General features: G+C 39.0%; 1 protein-coding gene across 4 annotated transcripts in view; it reads right to left on the bottom strand.

Moving 5' to 3' along the window:
- Nucleotides 1-19,365, bottom strand: part of LOC129266162 (serine/arginine repetitive matrix protein 2-like) — a 29,022-nt gene continuing 9,657 nt past the window's right edge. The window contains exons 2-7 of one of the 4 annotated variants that reach the window (XR_010294520.1): nucleotides 14,693-18,899; nucleotides 13,839-14,008; nucleotides 13,017-13,154; nucleotides 11,569-11,641; nucleotides 8,604-8,883; nucleotides 1-2,616 (exon numbers count right to left, since the gene is read on the bottom strand). Coding sequence is in view for 3 of the 4 variants with exons in the window: in XM_064104055.1 (XP_063960125.1) it covers nucleotides 8,626-8,883; nucleotides 10,981-11,070; nucleotides 13,017-13,154; nucleotides 13,839-14,008; nucleotides 14,693-18,842 (4,806 nt within the window). In the remaining variant the exon portion in view is untranslated. Of the gene's footprint in view, nucleotides 2,617-8,283; nucleotides 8,884-10,980; nucleotides 11,071-11,568; nucleotides 11,642-13,016; nucleotides 13,155-13,838; nucleotides 14,009-14,692; nucleotides 18,900-19,365 lie in introns of those variants that run through there. The other 3 variants (XM_064104055.1, XM_064104056.1, XM_054904006.2) reach the window with 3 other exon arrangements.

Raw genomic sequence — 19,365 nt, 5'->3', positions numbered from 1 at the left:
TTTGTTTTATCTTGCATATAACATATCACCTTTAATTGTTCAGCAACACAATATTCATTAAATATATGTATTTACATTTTATTGTGGCACACATTCTGCTATACAAATTTAAAAAATGACATCTTCATTAAAACTATACAACTATAAAGTATTACATGTACATAAACCATATATAGTACAGGCAATGTAATATGAATTGACATAATTTCTTTGCAAAAATGTACATGCACACTGAAAAAACATTTTACATTCAAGAAAAAAAAATGTTTACAGCTTTAGAGCTAGAGCAAAGTGACGGGTCGTGTGGTCCAGTGGTTAGAGCATTTGACTCATAATCGGAAGGTTGTGAGTTCAAATCCCACTCTGCCATTGTCTCCACTTTGAGAAAAAGGCCCGAGAGTAATATCTGTCGTCTATAAGGTCAGCCACTAAGGCTGAGTAACCTAGACGTAAAATGTTTCCTAGGTAATTGGTTATATACCAGCTTGGCGTTTATCAGCAGGATGCTGTCCTGCCGAGTTCCTGCGAGAGTTACCATAAACAGAAACAGAAACTTTCAGGTGTATTACTGTAAGAAATAAAGGCATGTTTGATAGGTGAGTATTACTGGGGAGATGGAAACATTTAGTGCAAAACTGTTTAATTTGTACTTTTTTTTAAATGCACATGCATCCTATTCCACGGTCTTATACAATGGACCTCAAAATAATAATAAATAATAAATCTGTCCCTTTAAATCGTTTGAAAAGGAATAAGAAATCATCCTTGTCATTGAGATATGCATAACTTACAAAAAAATTATTTGGTGGCAACGTTAAGTGGGTTTTTTCAACCCACATTGATACTTTGAAAACTTTTCCATTTGAACTTTTGAAAAATGCACATGTGTTCTATTCCATTGTCTTTACACAGTGGCCCTCAAAATAATAATAAATCTGTAGTTGTCAACATTGTTAAAGGAATATGCCATCATATAAATGTTGCAAGTCATCATCATCCCAGTAAGACCTCAAAATAATGATTAATAATAATTCTGTACCTTTCAATAATTCTAAAATGAATAAGTCGTCACATAAATGCTGCAAATCATCATCATCTTAGTAAAGATATGCAGAACTTACAAAAAGCTTTAAGAAACACCAATGGATTGACCTAGTTCTTTCTTTATAAGATTAAGACCAGGGGGTGTTTCACAAAGATTTAAGTATGACTTTATAAGTAACTTAATAAGTCGCACTTAAATGCCGACGCGTACATGATATGCAACATGCAATCTGATTGATGGATACGAGGTAGTGTGCGTCCTGTGCGCATGATCTGACCAATGTGGTGATGTCTTCTATACCCTAGGCAACTGGGACTTTAAGTGCGACTCTAAGTCATACTTAAATCTTTGTGAAACATCCCCCTGGAGATGGACACAAGAATGAGATCATCAGTGGAAGTACAAAATATTCAAGGTGTATAAGATCATTAAATTATCAAGATGATTCATATATAAAATGTTTAGAGATCAAACCGAGGGACATTTCACAAAGAGCTGAGACTGATCATGCCTAAGTGCTAATATTTGACCTACCACCAATAAGTCGCCAGGTAAGGTTATCTGTAAATAGCCAAAATAGTAATTTAGTCTCCAAAAACCCAAATTAAAAAAAATAGCTTATCTGAAAGAGTAATTCTTCTTCTTCATACGGTGAAAATTTGAAGTTGTGAAGTTGAATAAAAGAAAAGATACAAGAGTTTCTTGGACACTACTTTTTCAGACTGCTTGGAAGTTTCACTGAGACTACCCAGTATGCACATCTCATGCCTGAGTGAACCCGAAACTTTAAACCTTGTTTTCTCCTTATTCTTTAAGCTCTTGCTGAATTTCCTCTGCATTCAATCAAGAACTTGTACTGGTCAATTTTAACATATTATTTATCATTTTAAAGCTTACGAAGTGAATTTTCAAGCTCAATAAAAATCTCAATATTCATTTTGGTTGACTTGTTGTTGGTTTTGGGGTGGCAGGTCACATATTAACATAGTAATGTACAATCTCAACGATTAATACACAGTAAACCGGTAAACTGCCGGTAAACAGATTTGTATCTCCGTTCAGTTTGAACAAATTACAATCTCTAGATCTCTGTCAAAGAGAAACAAATGAATTAATTTCTTTAGGTTGAAAGTGATGAATAACAGCTGCTTTTACATCCTACATATACATAATAATACATACCCCTAACATGCCTAAAAACAACTGTCATATTTTCCAATGGCACAATCACACAGACAGCAATTCAATTGGGGACTCTGCATAAGCTAACAATGAATTCTTGAACACAACAATGACAATATTTCAGACCAGATTAAGACACTTTAGACCTGTAAATAAGGCAAGTACAACGCACGGACGGTTCATGAACTGGGTGATACACATACAACATATAGAAAACCTTGCAAGACTCAAACGCCAAGAGCATGGGCGGAAATCTGTCCCCAAAGGTAGGGGGGACCAGGGGCTGGAATCTTTTGTTCCCATGCATACTGCTTTTAGGCCTACATAGTTCATTCTAAAACTACTACATATAGGTCTACATGTATCTTTATTTAAAGGGATGGTCCGGGCTGAAAATATTCATAGCTTAATAAATAGAGTAAAATTCACTGAGCACAATGCCGAAAATTTCATCAAAATCGGATAACAAATAACAAAGTTATTGAATTTTAAAGTTAAGCAATATTTTGTGAAAACAGTCGTCATGAATATTCATTAGGTGGACTGATGATGTCACATCTCCACTTGTTCTTTTGTACTTTATTATATGAAATTAGGTTTATTCAAATTTTTTCCTCCAAGAACTAGAAAAATTGGATTGACAGCTGATTTAGTGCATTAGATATTTATTGCTGCAACTTATTTCATTATAAGGGAGACATATTATTCACACAAGTATGAAATAATGAACAAATTATGATTTTATGTAATAACATAAGAGAACGGAAAGTGGAGATGTGACATCATCAGCCCACCTAATGAATATTCATGACGACTGTTTTCACAAAATATTGCTAAAATTTAAACTTCAATAACTTTATTATTTGTTATCCGATTTTGATGAAATTTTTGGCATTTTGCTCAGTGAATTCTACTCTATTTATTAAGCAATGAATATTTTCAGCCCGGACCATCCCTTTAATGACCCCTGTTACATTTCACTTTAATATGCAAGGTAAACTATCAGGTGCCAGTTGCAGAAAGTTGCAATCAATCGCAACTCTAAAAATCATGCGCAACTTGATTTTCAACCAATCAACAGCGCGCATTTGGGACTTGCGATTGATTCTTTGACTTGCGTTTAAACGAACTCTTTCTGCAACGAGCCCCAGAACACTTTATGAATACAATGACCAAAATTTCTTGCCAGTCACACACAAGCACAAATGATGAGGGTTTGTTTCTGTTTTGCATAACATAGAGGTTTTTTTTTTTCTGCCTGATACAAAATATCCCTTGACACAAACTTAATACATATTTACAACACAATATATATTTGTTCAAAAATGAGAAAGAACATTTTGTTGCAGATAAAGTACATACAGCTTAGTCTGCATATAAGTATTTTATATTTGAATAATCGCCGAAGTCAAAAGCATTTTTCCAACTGTGATATGGAAAACTTGTGTTATTTAAACTTGGTTTGTGAAAAAATGAAAGATTTCTCTGTTCCCTAGAGATACATGTATGATGCTGTATTAGGGGTAAATTGCCAATTTGTCTACTGCCAACTCGTCCACTCATCACATGGTCTACCTATACTTAGTCTAATGCCATTCCGTCAATCAACATTTCGTCAGACAACCATCTGGGAAGGGCTTCATAAAAGGACTTGTCGGACATTTTACCTGACAACTCTATGTTATCCGACAGTCGCCATAGTAACAGTGCCTCTCAGCCAATCAGAATCAAGGAAAGTTATCATATCGAACAAAAATGTTGATGAAACGCTTCCCTGGTCTAATAACCATCTGGTCCAATAATCACTTTGTCTAATCACCAGTTCGTCTATGGCCATTTCATCTCATAACCAGTTGGTCTATACACTTCATTTTCATTCATTTTTCCCAATGAAGACTTTGTAGTCCAATTAGACCAAATGGTATATGGACTATAAAATGGCTATTGGACCAATTGGTTGTTAGACGAGATAGTGGACATAACCAGTTGGTCTATACACTTCATTTTCATTCATTTTACCCAATGAAGACTTTGTAGTCCAATTAGACCAAATGGTATATGGACTATAAAATGGCTATTGGACCAATTGGTTGTTAGACGAGATAGTGGACAAACTGATGGTAGACCAAATGATAGTAGACGGGTTGGTAATTGGACGAATTGGCAATAAACCAATTGATCATACCGTATAAGGCAACTGATTAAATTGACCTTGTGAATGAATGCCAGGATTCTTCTTACAACAATAATAATACATGTAATACACTGTAGCTGGATTTATAAAGCACTTTTTGCCCTAGGATACAAAGCGCTGATATTATTACCCCAGCTCTAGCTCGAACTACCATCACCGGCGCTCAGTGCATTCAAAGAATTAATCCTGCCGGGGACCCATTCACCTCACCTGGGTCTAGTGCAGCACATTGTGGATAAGTTTCTTGCTGAAGGAAAACACGCCATGGCTAGGATTCGAACGCACGACCCTCTGTTTAAAAGGCAAGAGTCAGAACCACTAGACCACGACGCACCCAGACAGACGCATTGAATCCTTCAGATCCCCCTCGCTAGATCGAAAGCAGGGCCCGGTCTCACAAGAGTTACGATTGATCCGATCAACCACAACTATGGAGAGCCAGCAACATCAACATTACTCAAATTATTTTCTAGATATGAAGTATATTCATACATTCATCGTTTTCTTGAAAACTCAGTATGCCCCACTTTGCTAACAAGAAGAAATTGTGCAAATTTCCTGTAGGAAAAGTTATGACATTGATGGATTTCCATATACAGGTAGTTGAGTTTGATCGGATCAATCGCAACTCTTTGTTAGATGGGACCCAGGCTAGTTGCACACTTGCGAAACCAAGAGAGTGTACCGGTACTTCAGTATGAATGCCTTTGAAAACTTTGTTCGGTTTACAAACCCGTACTATCTTTACCCACTATCGACTGAGAGCGTTTGGACTTGATCCATTATACCTGTAAACATATCTACACACTTAATATACATGTATCTATAAAACAAGTAGGGGTTACAAACATCACTACTCTATTATCAGTTTGTTCATAGTGATTATTGACCTACGAGCCCACTGATTATAGAATTCCGCGAGTCCCATACACTTTGTACACCTATGTTTCTGTTTACCGCAATTCCAATAAAACATCCTCCGTTCTAACATATACTGCATGAGAAATGAAACACAATTATATCCAATTAGGAATATGAATGGAGTGCCTGAATTTCCTTCAATTCTTGTTCTCAGAGTATTGATCGTTGGTTGCCCGGGGGGGCCACTTACATTGACGAGTGGATACCATGCGCGACCAAAAAAACACGTAAAAAGGATGTCTTTTTCAAGATAGGGCACGTTACGTACGTAACGTGATAAGGGTGTCAAAAACACAAAAATATTGAAAAAAGGGTATCTATTTCGCTCGGAAAATATACGTGTTTAGGGTCAAATATGCGGGGATGATAAACAAAATCAAAATGTTTCATAAAGGATGTCCTTTTTGCCCCAACACTACGTGTTTAGAGTCCGATTTGCGTGAGGTGTGGAAGGTCGGGCCTTACTAAACCAAAATAATGGTGTGTAACGTAAAACCAACGATCGGACGGACCCGTGACATAACAATAAAATATCGCAGTACTTGTTTAGGGGTTCATTTCAGGAAATACTGGCCAAGAGTATCGTTTTGTTTCCAATACTTGTTAAGGGGTGCATTTTCAGAATATTGAAAATACATCGCTGTACTTGTTTAGGGGCTCAATTCTGGGAATACTTGCCAATACTTGTTAAGGGTAGGGTTTCACACGCCAATACTTGTTAAGGGGTGCATTTTCAGAATATGGAAAATACGTGTTTAGGGTGCTTTTCAAGACCCCGTGGTCGCGCATGGTATCCACCCGTCAATGGAAGTGGCCCCTCCGGGGTTGGTTGGCAAGTCGATTTGTAAAATACGGTTCTCTCAAATGAACAAATCTAAAATGCAGCTATGTACAAGAGAATTATCAAAGTCAATGGCCCATATTCTGAAGTCAGGTTTAAGTTAAACTCAGGTTTTAAGTTGTGGTTTAAGTATGGACAGCCAAAAGTATCAATTTTTTTTATTAAGTTGTACGTTTCTTATGTTTGCTGTGCTCTTTCTTGATTCATCGATGGTGAAGACAATAATCTATATATACTTCCTAGACAATTATGAATGATTTGAGAGCCAAATGAGCTGAAATATTATATCCCTACTGTTAGTGATTAATGTAACAATTGGCTGTCCATACTTAAACCACAACTTTAAACCTGAGTTTAAGTTAAACCCGACTTCAGAATATGGGCCAATATGTATAATGGAATGGGGTATCAAGGTGGAGAAGAGAAAATTTGAATAAAATCAATTTTAAGAAAATGGATACCAGCGCCACGTCTAACGAGGAGTAGTGACTCAACCAATCAAAACAACTAAGGAGAGCAAGTGTAATGTAGTGATTGTATAAATTACTACATACATATAGTCTAGACTTTTCAGAACCATCCCTTTGAACCCTGCTAAGAACCCTTATTCATTGATTTAATCCAAGCCACTAAACCCTTATTGTTAATAGTTTCAAACAGCCCCTAATCAGAGAACAAAGAACTGCTTTCCCCTTCCCAATAATTAAACCCCCTTTTGTCCTATACCCAAACCCTTGGATTATAATTTGTGTAGAAGCTTAAATATATAATGGGTGCACACCCAAGGGTTGAGAGGGAGATAAGTTGAGACCATCACAGAGTTAAGATCTACATAATGCTGGAAGTTGATTATTAATAAAGTTTCTTGATTATATTGAACATGGAACGTTCCCGCGTTATCATTGATGATCCCAACACAACACAAGCAACACCAACAATGCATATTGTGGCTGGCTTGATGAAACTTAGTTTCTCAAAATGTAAATATTCTGATGACAGCTCAGAATGAGAAAGATCTTTAAGAGTTCTAACATGGGTAGCAAGTAGCAACCTTCTTTTGCCTCAAAAGAGTTCTTCACAGGTATCAGGAGACTGTCAATATGGCCCAAAATTCACACAGGTGGTTTTTAAAACAATCGGTTGAACCCTTGGTTTATGCAGATTTCCTGAATAAATTACACTTATTTACCGCGTCTATTAAAAAATGTCCAATGTTGATGCACGTTTTTGTCACAGAGCACAAAATTTACACCGGTTGCCGTGGTTATCCACGCTATTTTGTTCATGAGTCCACTGTTTTGAACTAATGAGTCCACTCTTCATACAGTGGACTCATGAATGAAATAGTGTATATAACCATAGCAACAGACGTCAATTTGGCACACTGTGACAAAAGCGCGCATCAGCATTGGACATTTTTTTTTAAATACGCGGTAAAAAGTGTAATTTATATATATAGGAAATTTGCATAAACCATTGGTAAAAACCACCTTTGGGAATTTGGGCTTGCCACCATTGCTATATCTTTGAAATACAGCCTTATCTAAAATGCCCTCAAATATTTTAAATTTTGAGATACGAGGTTTCATCAGCCCAGCCACAATGTGTTGATTCAAAGTGTTATCTTTATCATTTATTGCTTTTCTTGACAACTCAGTGTGCTCTTATTGTTTCTGAGGTCACTTTGTATAATTCCTTTATGATGAATTATGACATTGATGTCAGTCACAACTCCTTGCAAGACAGGAACCAGGAAGGCCAGAAGATTCATCTTTTGATATTAGGGCCCCATCTTACAAAGAATTACGATTGATCTGATCAACCCCAAGTATATGGAAATATTACATATAACCTCAGATTTTTTGCACTGTGGTCTTGTCTCCCTAGTTGTCTGGAGGCCCAAGACCTGGTCTAATTATAGGTTTTCAACATGAACAAAGGTGTTTGCACTATTAAGGTCCTGTCAATCCTGTCATGTGTAGGTCCAAAACCTGCACTGAGACCATCGGTGAGTTTCACATGTTAGGACCTAGCTATAAATGCTTTTGCACTCTTGGTCCTGTCACGCTACATGTAGATGTCTCAAGCTCAAAGACGTGGTCTAAGCCCATCTGTTGATAGGCCCTTATTATCTACACATCCGTGACCTGGAATAATTGTAGTTTAACGCATTTCCCTAATCTTTTGGACTTACATGTAAGTTCCAGTCAACGCTGTTGTCTGCAGGCCAAGACCTGGATTAAAACGATCTGTAGGCTTCACATGTTACCTATGGTTCTTGCACTTTCGATCTGCCATCCTTGTGCGTAGGTGGAAAACCTGGTCTAAGACTTCCTACAGAGTTTACATATTACCTAGCTGTCAGGCTAGTACATAGTTTGTAGGCCCAAGACCTGGACTGGGGTCATCTGTGGTTTCGCACATTTCCTGACTCTTCCCACGTCACGTTGAGAGTCCTTTCCTCAATCTATCAAGTTCATTCTTCTCTTGTTGGTGCCTCTCTGTGAGTTCCTGAAGCCGTGCCATCTCTACGGCGGTGTTCTCCTCGTGGGTGCTGAAGGCCTCTTCCCTCACGCTAGAGGACCTGGACCCACTCTCGCTGTTCCTGGAGTTGGCCCCGCTGCCGTAGAGTCTGTCATGGAGCACCTCCGGCGGTGTTGGTGCAGGAGGCTTCGGGATGTGTTTTGCGTACTCCAGGGCCTACAGAAATTAAAGTGAAAGAAGAAAAAGATTTGTAGAGTATTAATAGTGGGTTGGCCTTGGCTGAATGGTTAATCTCATTCTCAATGGGCTGACGAAACCTTGTCTCTCAAAATGTTAATATTTTAAGGACAGCGAAGAAAAAGCTATAGTGTTAAGACATTAGTTGCACATTCCTTCCTCTAATAGAAGTTCTTCCAGGAAGGGAATCTGTAATGGTTGATATATATTTTTTGTGTGTTTGCTTGTTTGAAAGATTGTTGGAAACTGTACACACTTCATAGCTAAAAATAGATGATTATTAGAAGGGGAGATGCAAAGTTCGACAATATGGCCATAATCAATTCAAGAATTAATGTGAAAAAAATATATAAATATATACATGAAAAAAAAAAGAATTCTTTGAAGTTAAGTGCATTTATTAGAAGGTCAGATTGCACCATGAAAAGGAAAATTGGAAACTACAAAACACAAAAGATAAATGCAAAAAGACTTCCATCCGTGCAGTTAGTTTTTCCCCAAACACTTGTATATATATACATGAAAGTGAAAATATAAAATTCAACCGTCATCCCAACCTGAGAAAATAAAAATGGTACCCCCCCCCAGAAAAAAACCCATCTCACCAATGTCCAATTTTCATCGCAAGATCTGCTCAACATGATATCAAACGCTAGCATTATGCAAATAGTCCCCCCCCCCCCCCCCCCGTAAGTACAAATCCGACCAATTACACAATAATGTTATCTTATTTTTTTTCTCTCTTTTTAAGTTTTATGAGTACTCAACATTCCATTTTCAGGTGTTAACAAAGGGTGCATGAAATCTGTATGTTTGTTCCCTGAAAAATATTGCTTCAATACATATTATGTAAATTGTACATTAACTGTACTGTAAATCCAACACATGTATTAAAATCCCTTTGCAAAAATTAATTTGGGTAGAAATAAGACTGTTCTCCAACACAAGAATTGAAATGTAATAGGTTAAAATGTTGACCATCTAGTGTAAATGAAATTGAACACTTTGTTCAACCGCAATTTCAAGCAATTTCCTCACAATATATTGACATAGATTAACCTGTTGGAGACTGAATGATTTCGGAATTACACAGTTTGAATATACATGTAACATTTCCTCTCCCTGACGGAGTTATATTTTTCCCAAGGGAAGATATAGCTTTTGATGGTATGTGGATTCACCATCAGAGATTGCATTCATTATCATTCTGGCTCTCTGATTGACCTGAAATTCTCGCTGCAGCTCTGATCCATCTACGTCATAATAGAAACATTTTGGAAAATACATCAAGCGCGTTCTTCATGCAAGCGACGCGTTAACACTAGCGCGTACATCAAATACCTGATTACGCAACTCGTAAGCAGCAAGTGACGTCACCTTTAGTGAATACAACACCAACGCCGCAATTGACAATACAACGCACTTATATTCACCGAGGTGACGTCAAAACCTAGAATATAACAAATGCGATTCTCGCAGCTATGGTCACGTGATGGCGTATTGACCTATCACTGATTCGAATATACATAGCCTATGTTCCCTGTAATATATGTAGCTAGTCCTAAAATGGTCTCTTTGAGATAATTATAATACAGACAATTATTATTTTTGCCTCCGACGAAGATTCTGCTAGGATCGAAAGCTTAGGCCCCTTTTTGACTTACAATTATTATTTGTGTAGACTGTTAAAGCTAAAAAAATGTTGAGAGGAAAAGTACCAGTATCTTTTTTGCCCCTTGGTAACATAATTACTGTGGTAGTAGAGCGGTAGGAATGTAATGGGTCATGAATTACTGTGTTATATCAATAGTCAAAAGGGCCTATATAACAATACTACACTGCTCAAATGTTGCATTATGGGTAATTAACCTGGCCAGATATGAGCAGTTGAGGACTGGAGGTGGTGCTATTAAAGGCTGTTGGTTTTTATACTCTTAAAGTGAAACGGTAGAGGTTCATTTCCAGGAATACAATTTGTCATTTCAAGAAGAGGATTAAAATTGATAACAGCAAACACACTCTGTGCAGGTTAAAAGCCAGTGCATGTGCCATCCTATTAAAAAAAAATCAACTGACCACAGATCTGGTGTCCCTGGGCGACTGATCCGCGGGGCTATTATTATTCCTTATTCTGGGAAGGGGGACCGAATCGGCATAGGCTAGCATCTGGAATGGTAGGAACAGGACCACCATATTCAGTGAGGATTTGAAGATTTTTTTGAAAGAAAATAATGGGGGGGGGGGGGAGAAAAGAAGGAAGATAATGGGAATAAGATGTCACAAAATCAAGATGTTTTTATGTTGCTTGTGGCCCACAGAGCAATATTGTCCTCCCAAAAATTGCCTGGTCAAATTTTCTTCATAAAAAATACAATTTTGGGGGCTTTTTCTGATGTGGCTGAATTTCAAAAAATATAAATAAATAAAAAATGGTACAGATGTAACTCTATCCAGTGTATTTTTTAAAGAATATTCTATTCTAAAATAAATCTTTTGGGGGATTATAATCATCGCAACACAAATTTCTTGGCAAAGCGGTGGGTGGTGAGGGTTAGATGTGCAAACATGACCATGTCAGTCCAACACTTTGATATTTTCTATGAAAGAATTAATCTCAAAACAAGAAGAAAAAAATGTAAAATGTTGCATGTTCTGCACTCTCACCAGTACACGTCTAAAAACTTGTCAAAATCTTGCGGCTTTGTCATCTAAATGACCCATATGGAAATGAGTTGTTCTGCACGATTACAGTTGGGGTGGGGATAATAAGGTACACGTAGGAACCAAGTCAATAGTGGTTAATGCATGCAAAACAGAAACATAAACTATATCATAAATAACGTGGAGGTTTACGGTTCACCATGTGTAATATGAAGAAGGGAAGGAAATACAGGCAGAAAAATTGAAATGGAAAGACGAGAAAGGATGAAAAGAGGAAATAAAAAGTATTCTTTTCTTGAAAGTGAGTGAAGTCCTGAAAAGGACTGTAAAGCAGATGAGATGAGCTGAATATGGCTTGCGTAGCGAAGGGTTGAGTAGTAGCAGGATAAAGTGAAGAGAGGTTACTTGATGTTTCGGGCAGGTTGACTGTCCGTCTTCTAATTTCCTCTTTTCATCCTTTCTCGTCTTTCCATTTCAATTTCTCTCCCTGTATTTCCTTTCCTTCTTCATATAACACATGGTGAACCGTAAACCTTCTCCACGTTATAAACTCCACCATGCAAGCCTACAAACATCATCTATATCATAAATATTGAAAAATTTAAGGTCAAACAATTTCAGAATATAGAAAATTAACCAATCATGACCCTAAAGCCTAAACTTGGAAGAGTAAAAAAAACAAGATATGGATTACAAATAAAATTAGACACCCTCCAATAAAGCCAAGTGAGACAGAATATGTGTGCAGAACAGGGCCCCGTTTTACAAAGAGTTGCGATTGATCCAATCAATCGCAACTATGGACGGCCGGCAACGTCAACATGTATTATGCATGTTTGTTCAAAATATTTTCTAGCTATGATGCATATTCATGCATTCATTGTTTTCTTGAAAATTCATCGCGCTTCTCTTTGCATAGAAAAGGACAGTGCGCACATTTTTCGTAGAAAGAAATTATGACACTGATGGATTTCAATAGAGTTACCATTGATCGGATCAATTGTAACTCTTTGTAAGACGGGGCCCAGAATTGCATTAATCCAATGTAACTTTTCATGTATACATGTATGTGCATTGGGGATGTTCCAGGCTCAACAAGACTTTTTATTCACAGATTTACGTGAATGACAGGGAAGTCTTTTAATATTTAATAAAAGAGAGGAAATTATTGGTAAAATTTACAACTTGGCTTTTAGTGCATATTTTAGATACAAATTAGCAAAAATATTCCCCTATTAAATGTTCTAACTATTTATGGTCCAATAAATGAGCCTTGAAGATTTGGGCTTTGTTTCATAAAGACTTGTTATAATAACAAATGTAAGATTTCTATAACAAATTTACTATCAGCCAATCAGATCGAATGATTTCAGTGGCTTATAACTGTTATTGTAAATTTGATAATGTTACAAGTTTTACGAAACATTCCCTTGGTTTGATAGGGACCTTACCAGTTCTCTCTTTGATGCCTCTGTCTGTGGGCTATCCTTCCCTGGGGTATGACTGGCCTGAGGCGAGGCCCTTATTATCTTTTTGTTCTGTTCCATCACCTGACGGGCGTAATCCCGCTGACGGGCCACTTTCTCATTCTGCAGGGATGAAAGACATAGACATAAAAAAATTCCACCTACCCTTAGACTTAAAATCACTCAAAAAGACCATTGTCCATTCCTAGACATCAAATCACCTCCATAGATGGTCTAATCCTTGACATAAAAATACCCTCTCCTCATCTCAGACATCAAATGGCCAACAGATCATTGTATTTTTTTTTCTTTGACTACTGTGGCATCATATTGCTTTAAGTTCATTGTAAATTCTTAGCAAATCATTCAGTTGTGCCTTCAACTCTCTTACGCCAAAGTGCAGCAACGGCTTGTTACCGATTCTTTGGCTGTTTTATCAATGTCATAAATTTCATAGCAAGGTCATTTTGAGGTATTGTGTAATCAATGAATGAGCGAACAAACAACCCCTTGTGGGAAGTTGGAGTTAACGTGTTGCGACTCCATGGACAAGTCTTGACTTTTAAATTATAAGATCTTGGGTTCAAATGCCACTGCACTACTCGCATCCTTTGACAAGGCATTTATCTAACTTTGCCGCTCTCCATGTAGGAGTAGTAAATTGGTTTAGGAAAGGAATTCCTTGAATATTCAAAAGCCCGATAAGGGTAACCATGGTGAAGCTGTGGTAATAATAGGCAGTGCTTACAAACAGAAACATTGTATTAAAAGCTATATTAATCATCATCACCATCATCATTATCTTACCCTGATATTCATAGTTTCCTTGTCCGGCCCCAGACCTCCAAACTTGAAATCCTTCTTTAGATTCTGGAAGTCTTTGAGGGTGTACGGTTTGTACTGAGGCCCTTGCTTCTGCTTCTGGAGCTTCAGTAGGTAGCCATCGGGGTCACTGGTCCTCAATTCCTTGTCTTCTCCTGCAGGTTTAAAGAGTATAAAATGATTTATGTTTTGCGCACTTTGATTATTCCCAGTTATGCTATTGGTCTTGTTCACAGATAGGGTATGCTTTTTGTCAATCTACATGTAGGAGTAATTCATTTTTAAGTACTTACTTGACCATATAATCTTTTCCATGAATATGGAAGTATATTTTGAAACCCAGCTTTCAATAGAAGAGTGGTATGAAATTCTAGTTTACACTAGGGTTAAACCTAAGTTCAATCAGAATACCAGCAGATATGACTCTTTTCTTAGTTCAGTTCTACTTTATTTAATTACATCAACCTCAATTTTTAGTCCAAACACTGACCCTCTCTAACCACTGATTTACATGTAGGTTGAGTTGTCAGTGTATTACTCCCCAGCCCACTGGAGTGAAAAGTGTGATTTGCAAAGACATGTACGCCCATGACGTAAATCTGTAAACTGTAGTTGTCAGTATAATGCCACTTAGTATCAGAGATCAAAGGGCAACTCCATCCCAACGAAATGTTGATTCAAATAAAAAATTTAATACGATAAATTCCTTATTTTAGAGATGTGGTTTTCATTTAAATTTTAAGTGTTATGCTACTTTGATTTTTCACTTTCTATTCAATCAACTTGTTGTAAGAATGGACTTTCCTTTTATGATGACTTAAAAACAACCAGGAACTCACCACTTGTTCTCCCAGAGTTCTGTATGTCAGGAAGCACTTGGAAAGGACTTGTCCTGGATGGCATAGGATGGGTGTAGGCCATCCTTTGTCTTGGACTTGTCTGGGTGGCCTCATAGCTTCCTCGAGGATCCACAGAAAACGGACCTCCCACCCCAGGTTGATTTGCATTCTGCATGGCATTCATTCTTGCATAGGCGTTTGCACGGTCTGCAGACCAGCTGTAGGGTTGACCGTTAACCTGGTTAAGATTGGTGTCAGGAGTGGGATAGCCACCTTGGTATGTGTTTCCACCTCCATAGTTACCAGGTAGGGACCCATTCCGCATGGGTGGTGGAGGCCCTTGTCCTTGGGGATAGATGTTTGGATCGGACATACCTCGAGCTAACATGATCATCTGCTGTTCGCGAATAACTGCCTGTGCCCATTGGTCATTTGATCGGCTGGTTGCACTACCATGTGGTGTCCACCCAGTTGAGGACTCCTGGCCATCATCCAGGGAGCTTTCCCTGGAGATCTGTGGCAGAGGTTGCCTAGGGTTTATTGGTGACCTTAAACCCTTCTTCTGCTGGAAACCCTCAGTGTACTTTTTATTTGGAGGATCCCGTCTCAATTTGGCTGATGTTTTATTGATGTCAATGAAGTTGTGTTTAGGTTTGGGCTGTTGCCTTATGGGACCTGGTTGTTTCCTGTCTGATTGCCCAGATGTATCTCGCTCATGTGGGTAAGGGTCTTCCATGTCTTGTACCGGAATTGGCCTACCCGGACTAGCAAATGGACCTTGTGGATTTGGTTGATATTGGTATTGCAGTCCAGAATGCGGGTGCTGAGGCATTTGTTGTTGAAACGGACCTTGTTGCATGGGATCCTGCATTTGTGGGTGGTATTGTGGGTGATGCTGTTGGCCAGGGTAATTTGGCATCATCTGTTGAGGTATTTGCTGGTTCATTCCAGGATTCATCAATGGATCTACAAACTGTGGCTGAAGAGGGGCTGCAAACTGTTGGCCTTGGCTTGGGTAGCCAGGTTGTACCATGACAGGTTGCCAATGTGCCTGTGGACTACCCTGGTAGTTTCCTGGAATTGGCTGAGCATATGCACCTGCAGGAAATGGCATTTGACCCTGCTGATTATATCCAGGAGGAGGTTGATGCTCTGGACCCTGCTGTTGAAACGGAGCAACCCTCACTTGTCCAAATGGTCTTGTTTCTCCTGTATGCCTTGGGGACTGAAGCGGGCTTTGGTATGGCAGTGTGTTGTAATTATTCCCTGTAATGTGCTCATCTGACGTCTGAATAGAAACTTCCTGAACAGGACTCTTTAACTCGGATCCTTCAACATCTTCAGGTGTTGGTAGATCATCTAAACCTGTTTGGAGGCAAGCAGATTTCACAGGCCTTTCTCTAGGAGACTCAACTTGTGTCACTGGTGGGAGAGTGGAATCTAAGTTTCCCTCCTGCTGGGTTTCAACTGGAGAAATTTCAATCTCATCCTCAATGGGAGAAACGTGTCTATCTACCAACTGTCTTACAGGGATCCTGGATCCTTCTCTACCAGATTTCTGTCCTGATCCATTCCTGGTGCTGTAACCACTACCATACCTTGAAGAGTCAGCTGCAGACACTTCCCTTGTCCGCTGCTTTCCACTTGAAGATTTTTTGTTTGATTTCTGTCGAGGTGGAGAAGGCTTAATTCTATACATAATCCTTAAATCTGGGGTTTCGGGAGTTTGTGGGGCAAAGAGTGGTCTACCAAGTTGATCAATAGGACTTCCTTTCTCATCTACGAAGTGCAGATCTTCATCATCGCTGTCATCTGATATGTATTCCACCCTAACCTTTTCTCCGCTCTTTAATTTTACTTTCTCTATTTGGTCATTCCTTGGTTTGGAGGTAGGGTTAACAGTGGAAGGGTTTGCAATGGACTGATTCAAAGGCTGGTTGAAGACACCAGCTTGGTGCATGTCAGACCAGAACTGCTTATTTTCCTCCAACTCTAATCGCTGCCCTGGGGTCATGAAATCTCTTGGGCTAGGTTTTTTCCCAGTAGAATCAACTTGCCCAGCAGCCTTTGCGGCATTTGGCGAAGATACATTTTGTCGCAGAGGTCCTGGAGGGGGTTTCAAGGAGAGTGGATCATTGCTACCTGCATTGACAGACTCCACTGTTTGAGCCTTTTCTGAGCCAGACGGTACTCTTCTGAACTTACTCGATCCATTTCTTGCTCCATGCCCTCTGCTTGGACTGTTCCTGAGGTCTTCCTTCGAACTTTCATCATCAATATCTGAATTATTCATACCTTTGCGTGAATATCTAGGAATGTTAATATCATTAGATCCTCTGCGACCATTCTCTTTTCTACTCTCATTGTTTCTTGAGGACTGGTCCCTGGGACCTCCTGAACCATCTCTAGACTTTAATGATCCATTCGTGTTAGCTGACTGAGCTTGTGGTGAAGCAGGAGACACTCTATCATTAGGTACCTGTCTTGATCTTCCACTGGAAGTCTGCCGAGATCTGTCATTTGATGACTGTCTTGTCCTGCTACGCTGTGACTGTTTTGACACCGATTCCCTTTCTCTAGAACTATCTCTTGATCTAACAGGAGTACGATTCCTGGAAGTTGTCCGGTGCCCTGGACTTGAAAGAACACCTGTAGGATCACGCTGCCTACTACTGCTCCGTCTGCTATTCAAATTACTATGACCAGAATGTACTGACCCACCAGAAGGGGGCCTCTCATGAGGTCCCTTAGCATTGTTATTTGAATTGGAAATTGAAGGCTTTGGAAGGACAGGCGATTGTTCTCTAGACTCCTGTTTCCCTATATGACTATGTACAGGTGGCTTTTCTGAATTCCGACCATCATCATCAGGATAACTCTCTCCAAATTGATCCCCTCTTAAAGCTGCTGGACTTTGTTGTCCTTTATCATCATCACCATAATCATGTTCTAGTGGAGTTGTGTCACTGACAAATGGCCTTACTCCATTCTGTGATCCACTATTATTTTTTTCACCAATGCCATCATCGGATTCACCATCATTACCATCCAATGTCCTATTTCTATTAAGAGTTTCATACTCTTGCTCTGAGGGTGGTCTTTCTGAAACAGGTCCCGCATCATCCCTAAATGTTTCCTCTTTACTTTGATCATTTGCTTTATCACTTCCTTCATGGAATGGATCCGCAATTCCGTCATCATCTTCATCCTCTGGCTGCAACGGTTGTGACAAAGATGGGAATTGGTCAGAAGGTTCTCCAGGATCTTTCTCATCAAGAATATTTTGGTTGACAGGTGTTGGGAAGCTATCAGATGCATCTCCATCAAACTGATCTTGATCTACCTCTCCAAGACTGATAGGGTTGGAGTCATTGAGGTTGTCCAGCTCTGCTTCATCCCGATCCGTTTCCAAAGAATCTCTTACAAAATCATTTTCTTCTTCATCATCCTCAAAGTGAGGGTCATTACTCACTCCCACATCTGGAGCATTGTCATTATTTCCAGGCTGAATGTCATCACCTTGGTGCACAGTATAGTCTTCACTTTCTGCTCTGTGGTCAGATTGGCCTTGATGATTAGGTGCCTCTGCTTCAAGAGAGTCTGCAAGAAAGTTCTCGTCTTCATCGTCATCATTTACAGGAACCTCTGCTTCCAAATGCTTTTCTTCCTCATTTCCATGATCATCACGACCATCATCAAGTTCTTCGGTAGAATCAACGTCATCATCATTCACTTCACTATCAACAATTTCTTTTTTCCTCCTAGAGTCATATTCGCCTTCCCGAATCTCCCCATATGGAAGGTCCTCCTTGATTTCAATAGGATCCCTTGGAGTGTCATCCAAACTATCCTTCAACAACACACCCTCAGGTTCGATTCCTAGATCTGCAAAGGACTTCTTCACCCTCTCCTTGAGTTCCTCCTGGTATTTGGCTTCCTCCCTAAGATTTGCCGGTGATGCCCTATCATCTACCGGGGAGTCATCCAACTGCCGGCTCTCAACGGAAGACGGACTGTCAGCAGTCCTGAGGTCCAAATCGTCGTCAGGCATCATTTCGCCTCTTCCGTCCCCCGAGGCATCAGCAGGATCATCCTCAAGAAGATGAAGATTGTGCGCTGTGATCTTCCCAGACGATGACGCCATCAGCATCCATTCTCATTGCGGTCCTCAGAATGTGTGTGGCACTGTTGGTAGCATACTGTATATCTGCAGAAAGAAAATAGAAAAAAACATATAGCAAAATAATATAAAGCAAAAAACTGACACAAATTTAAGCTTCTTTATTTCCAAATTGACCAGTTACAAAATGCCACATTGCTATGTTAAACTATCCTAAAAACTAAAATTTTACTGTTATCCAGTTGTTAGATCTAATATTAGCCTACAGTCAGCATTTAATAGCCCATGGTAAAGCAACAAGAACATTAGTAATCAAACAAAACTGGGTAATATTGCATAACACTTGACTGTACATGTTGTCTGAACTTTGAGATGAAAAGCCTTACAATTTTTCGTAAAAAGAAAGAAAATGCAACCCGTCAACAAAATAATAATAATAATTTTAATAACGGAAAGCAGATGTTCTCATATCTTTCAACCCCACTTCCTGGAATTGAAAGAAAATATCTACATTTAAAAATTCCAAATTCTTTTCCCTACCGAGTCAGAAGAT

The sequence above is a fragment of the Lytechinus pictus genome, chromosome 8 (assembly GCF_037042905.1).
Source record: "Lytechinus pictus isolate F3 Inbred chromosome 8, Lp3.0, whole genome shotgun sequence".
Classification (NCBI taxonomy): Eukaryota; Metazoa; Echinodermata; class Echinoidea; order Temnopleuroida; family Toxopneustidae; genus Lytechinus; species Lytechinus pictus.
Note: the sequence above shows the minus strand (reverse complement) of the source record. Positions and strands in the feature narration are given on the sequence as shown.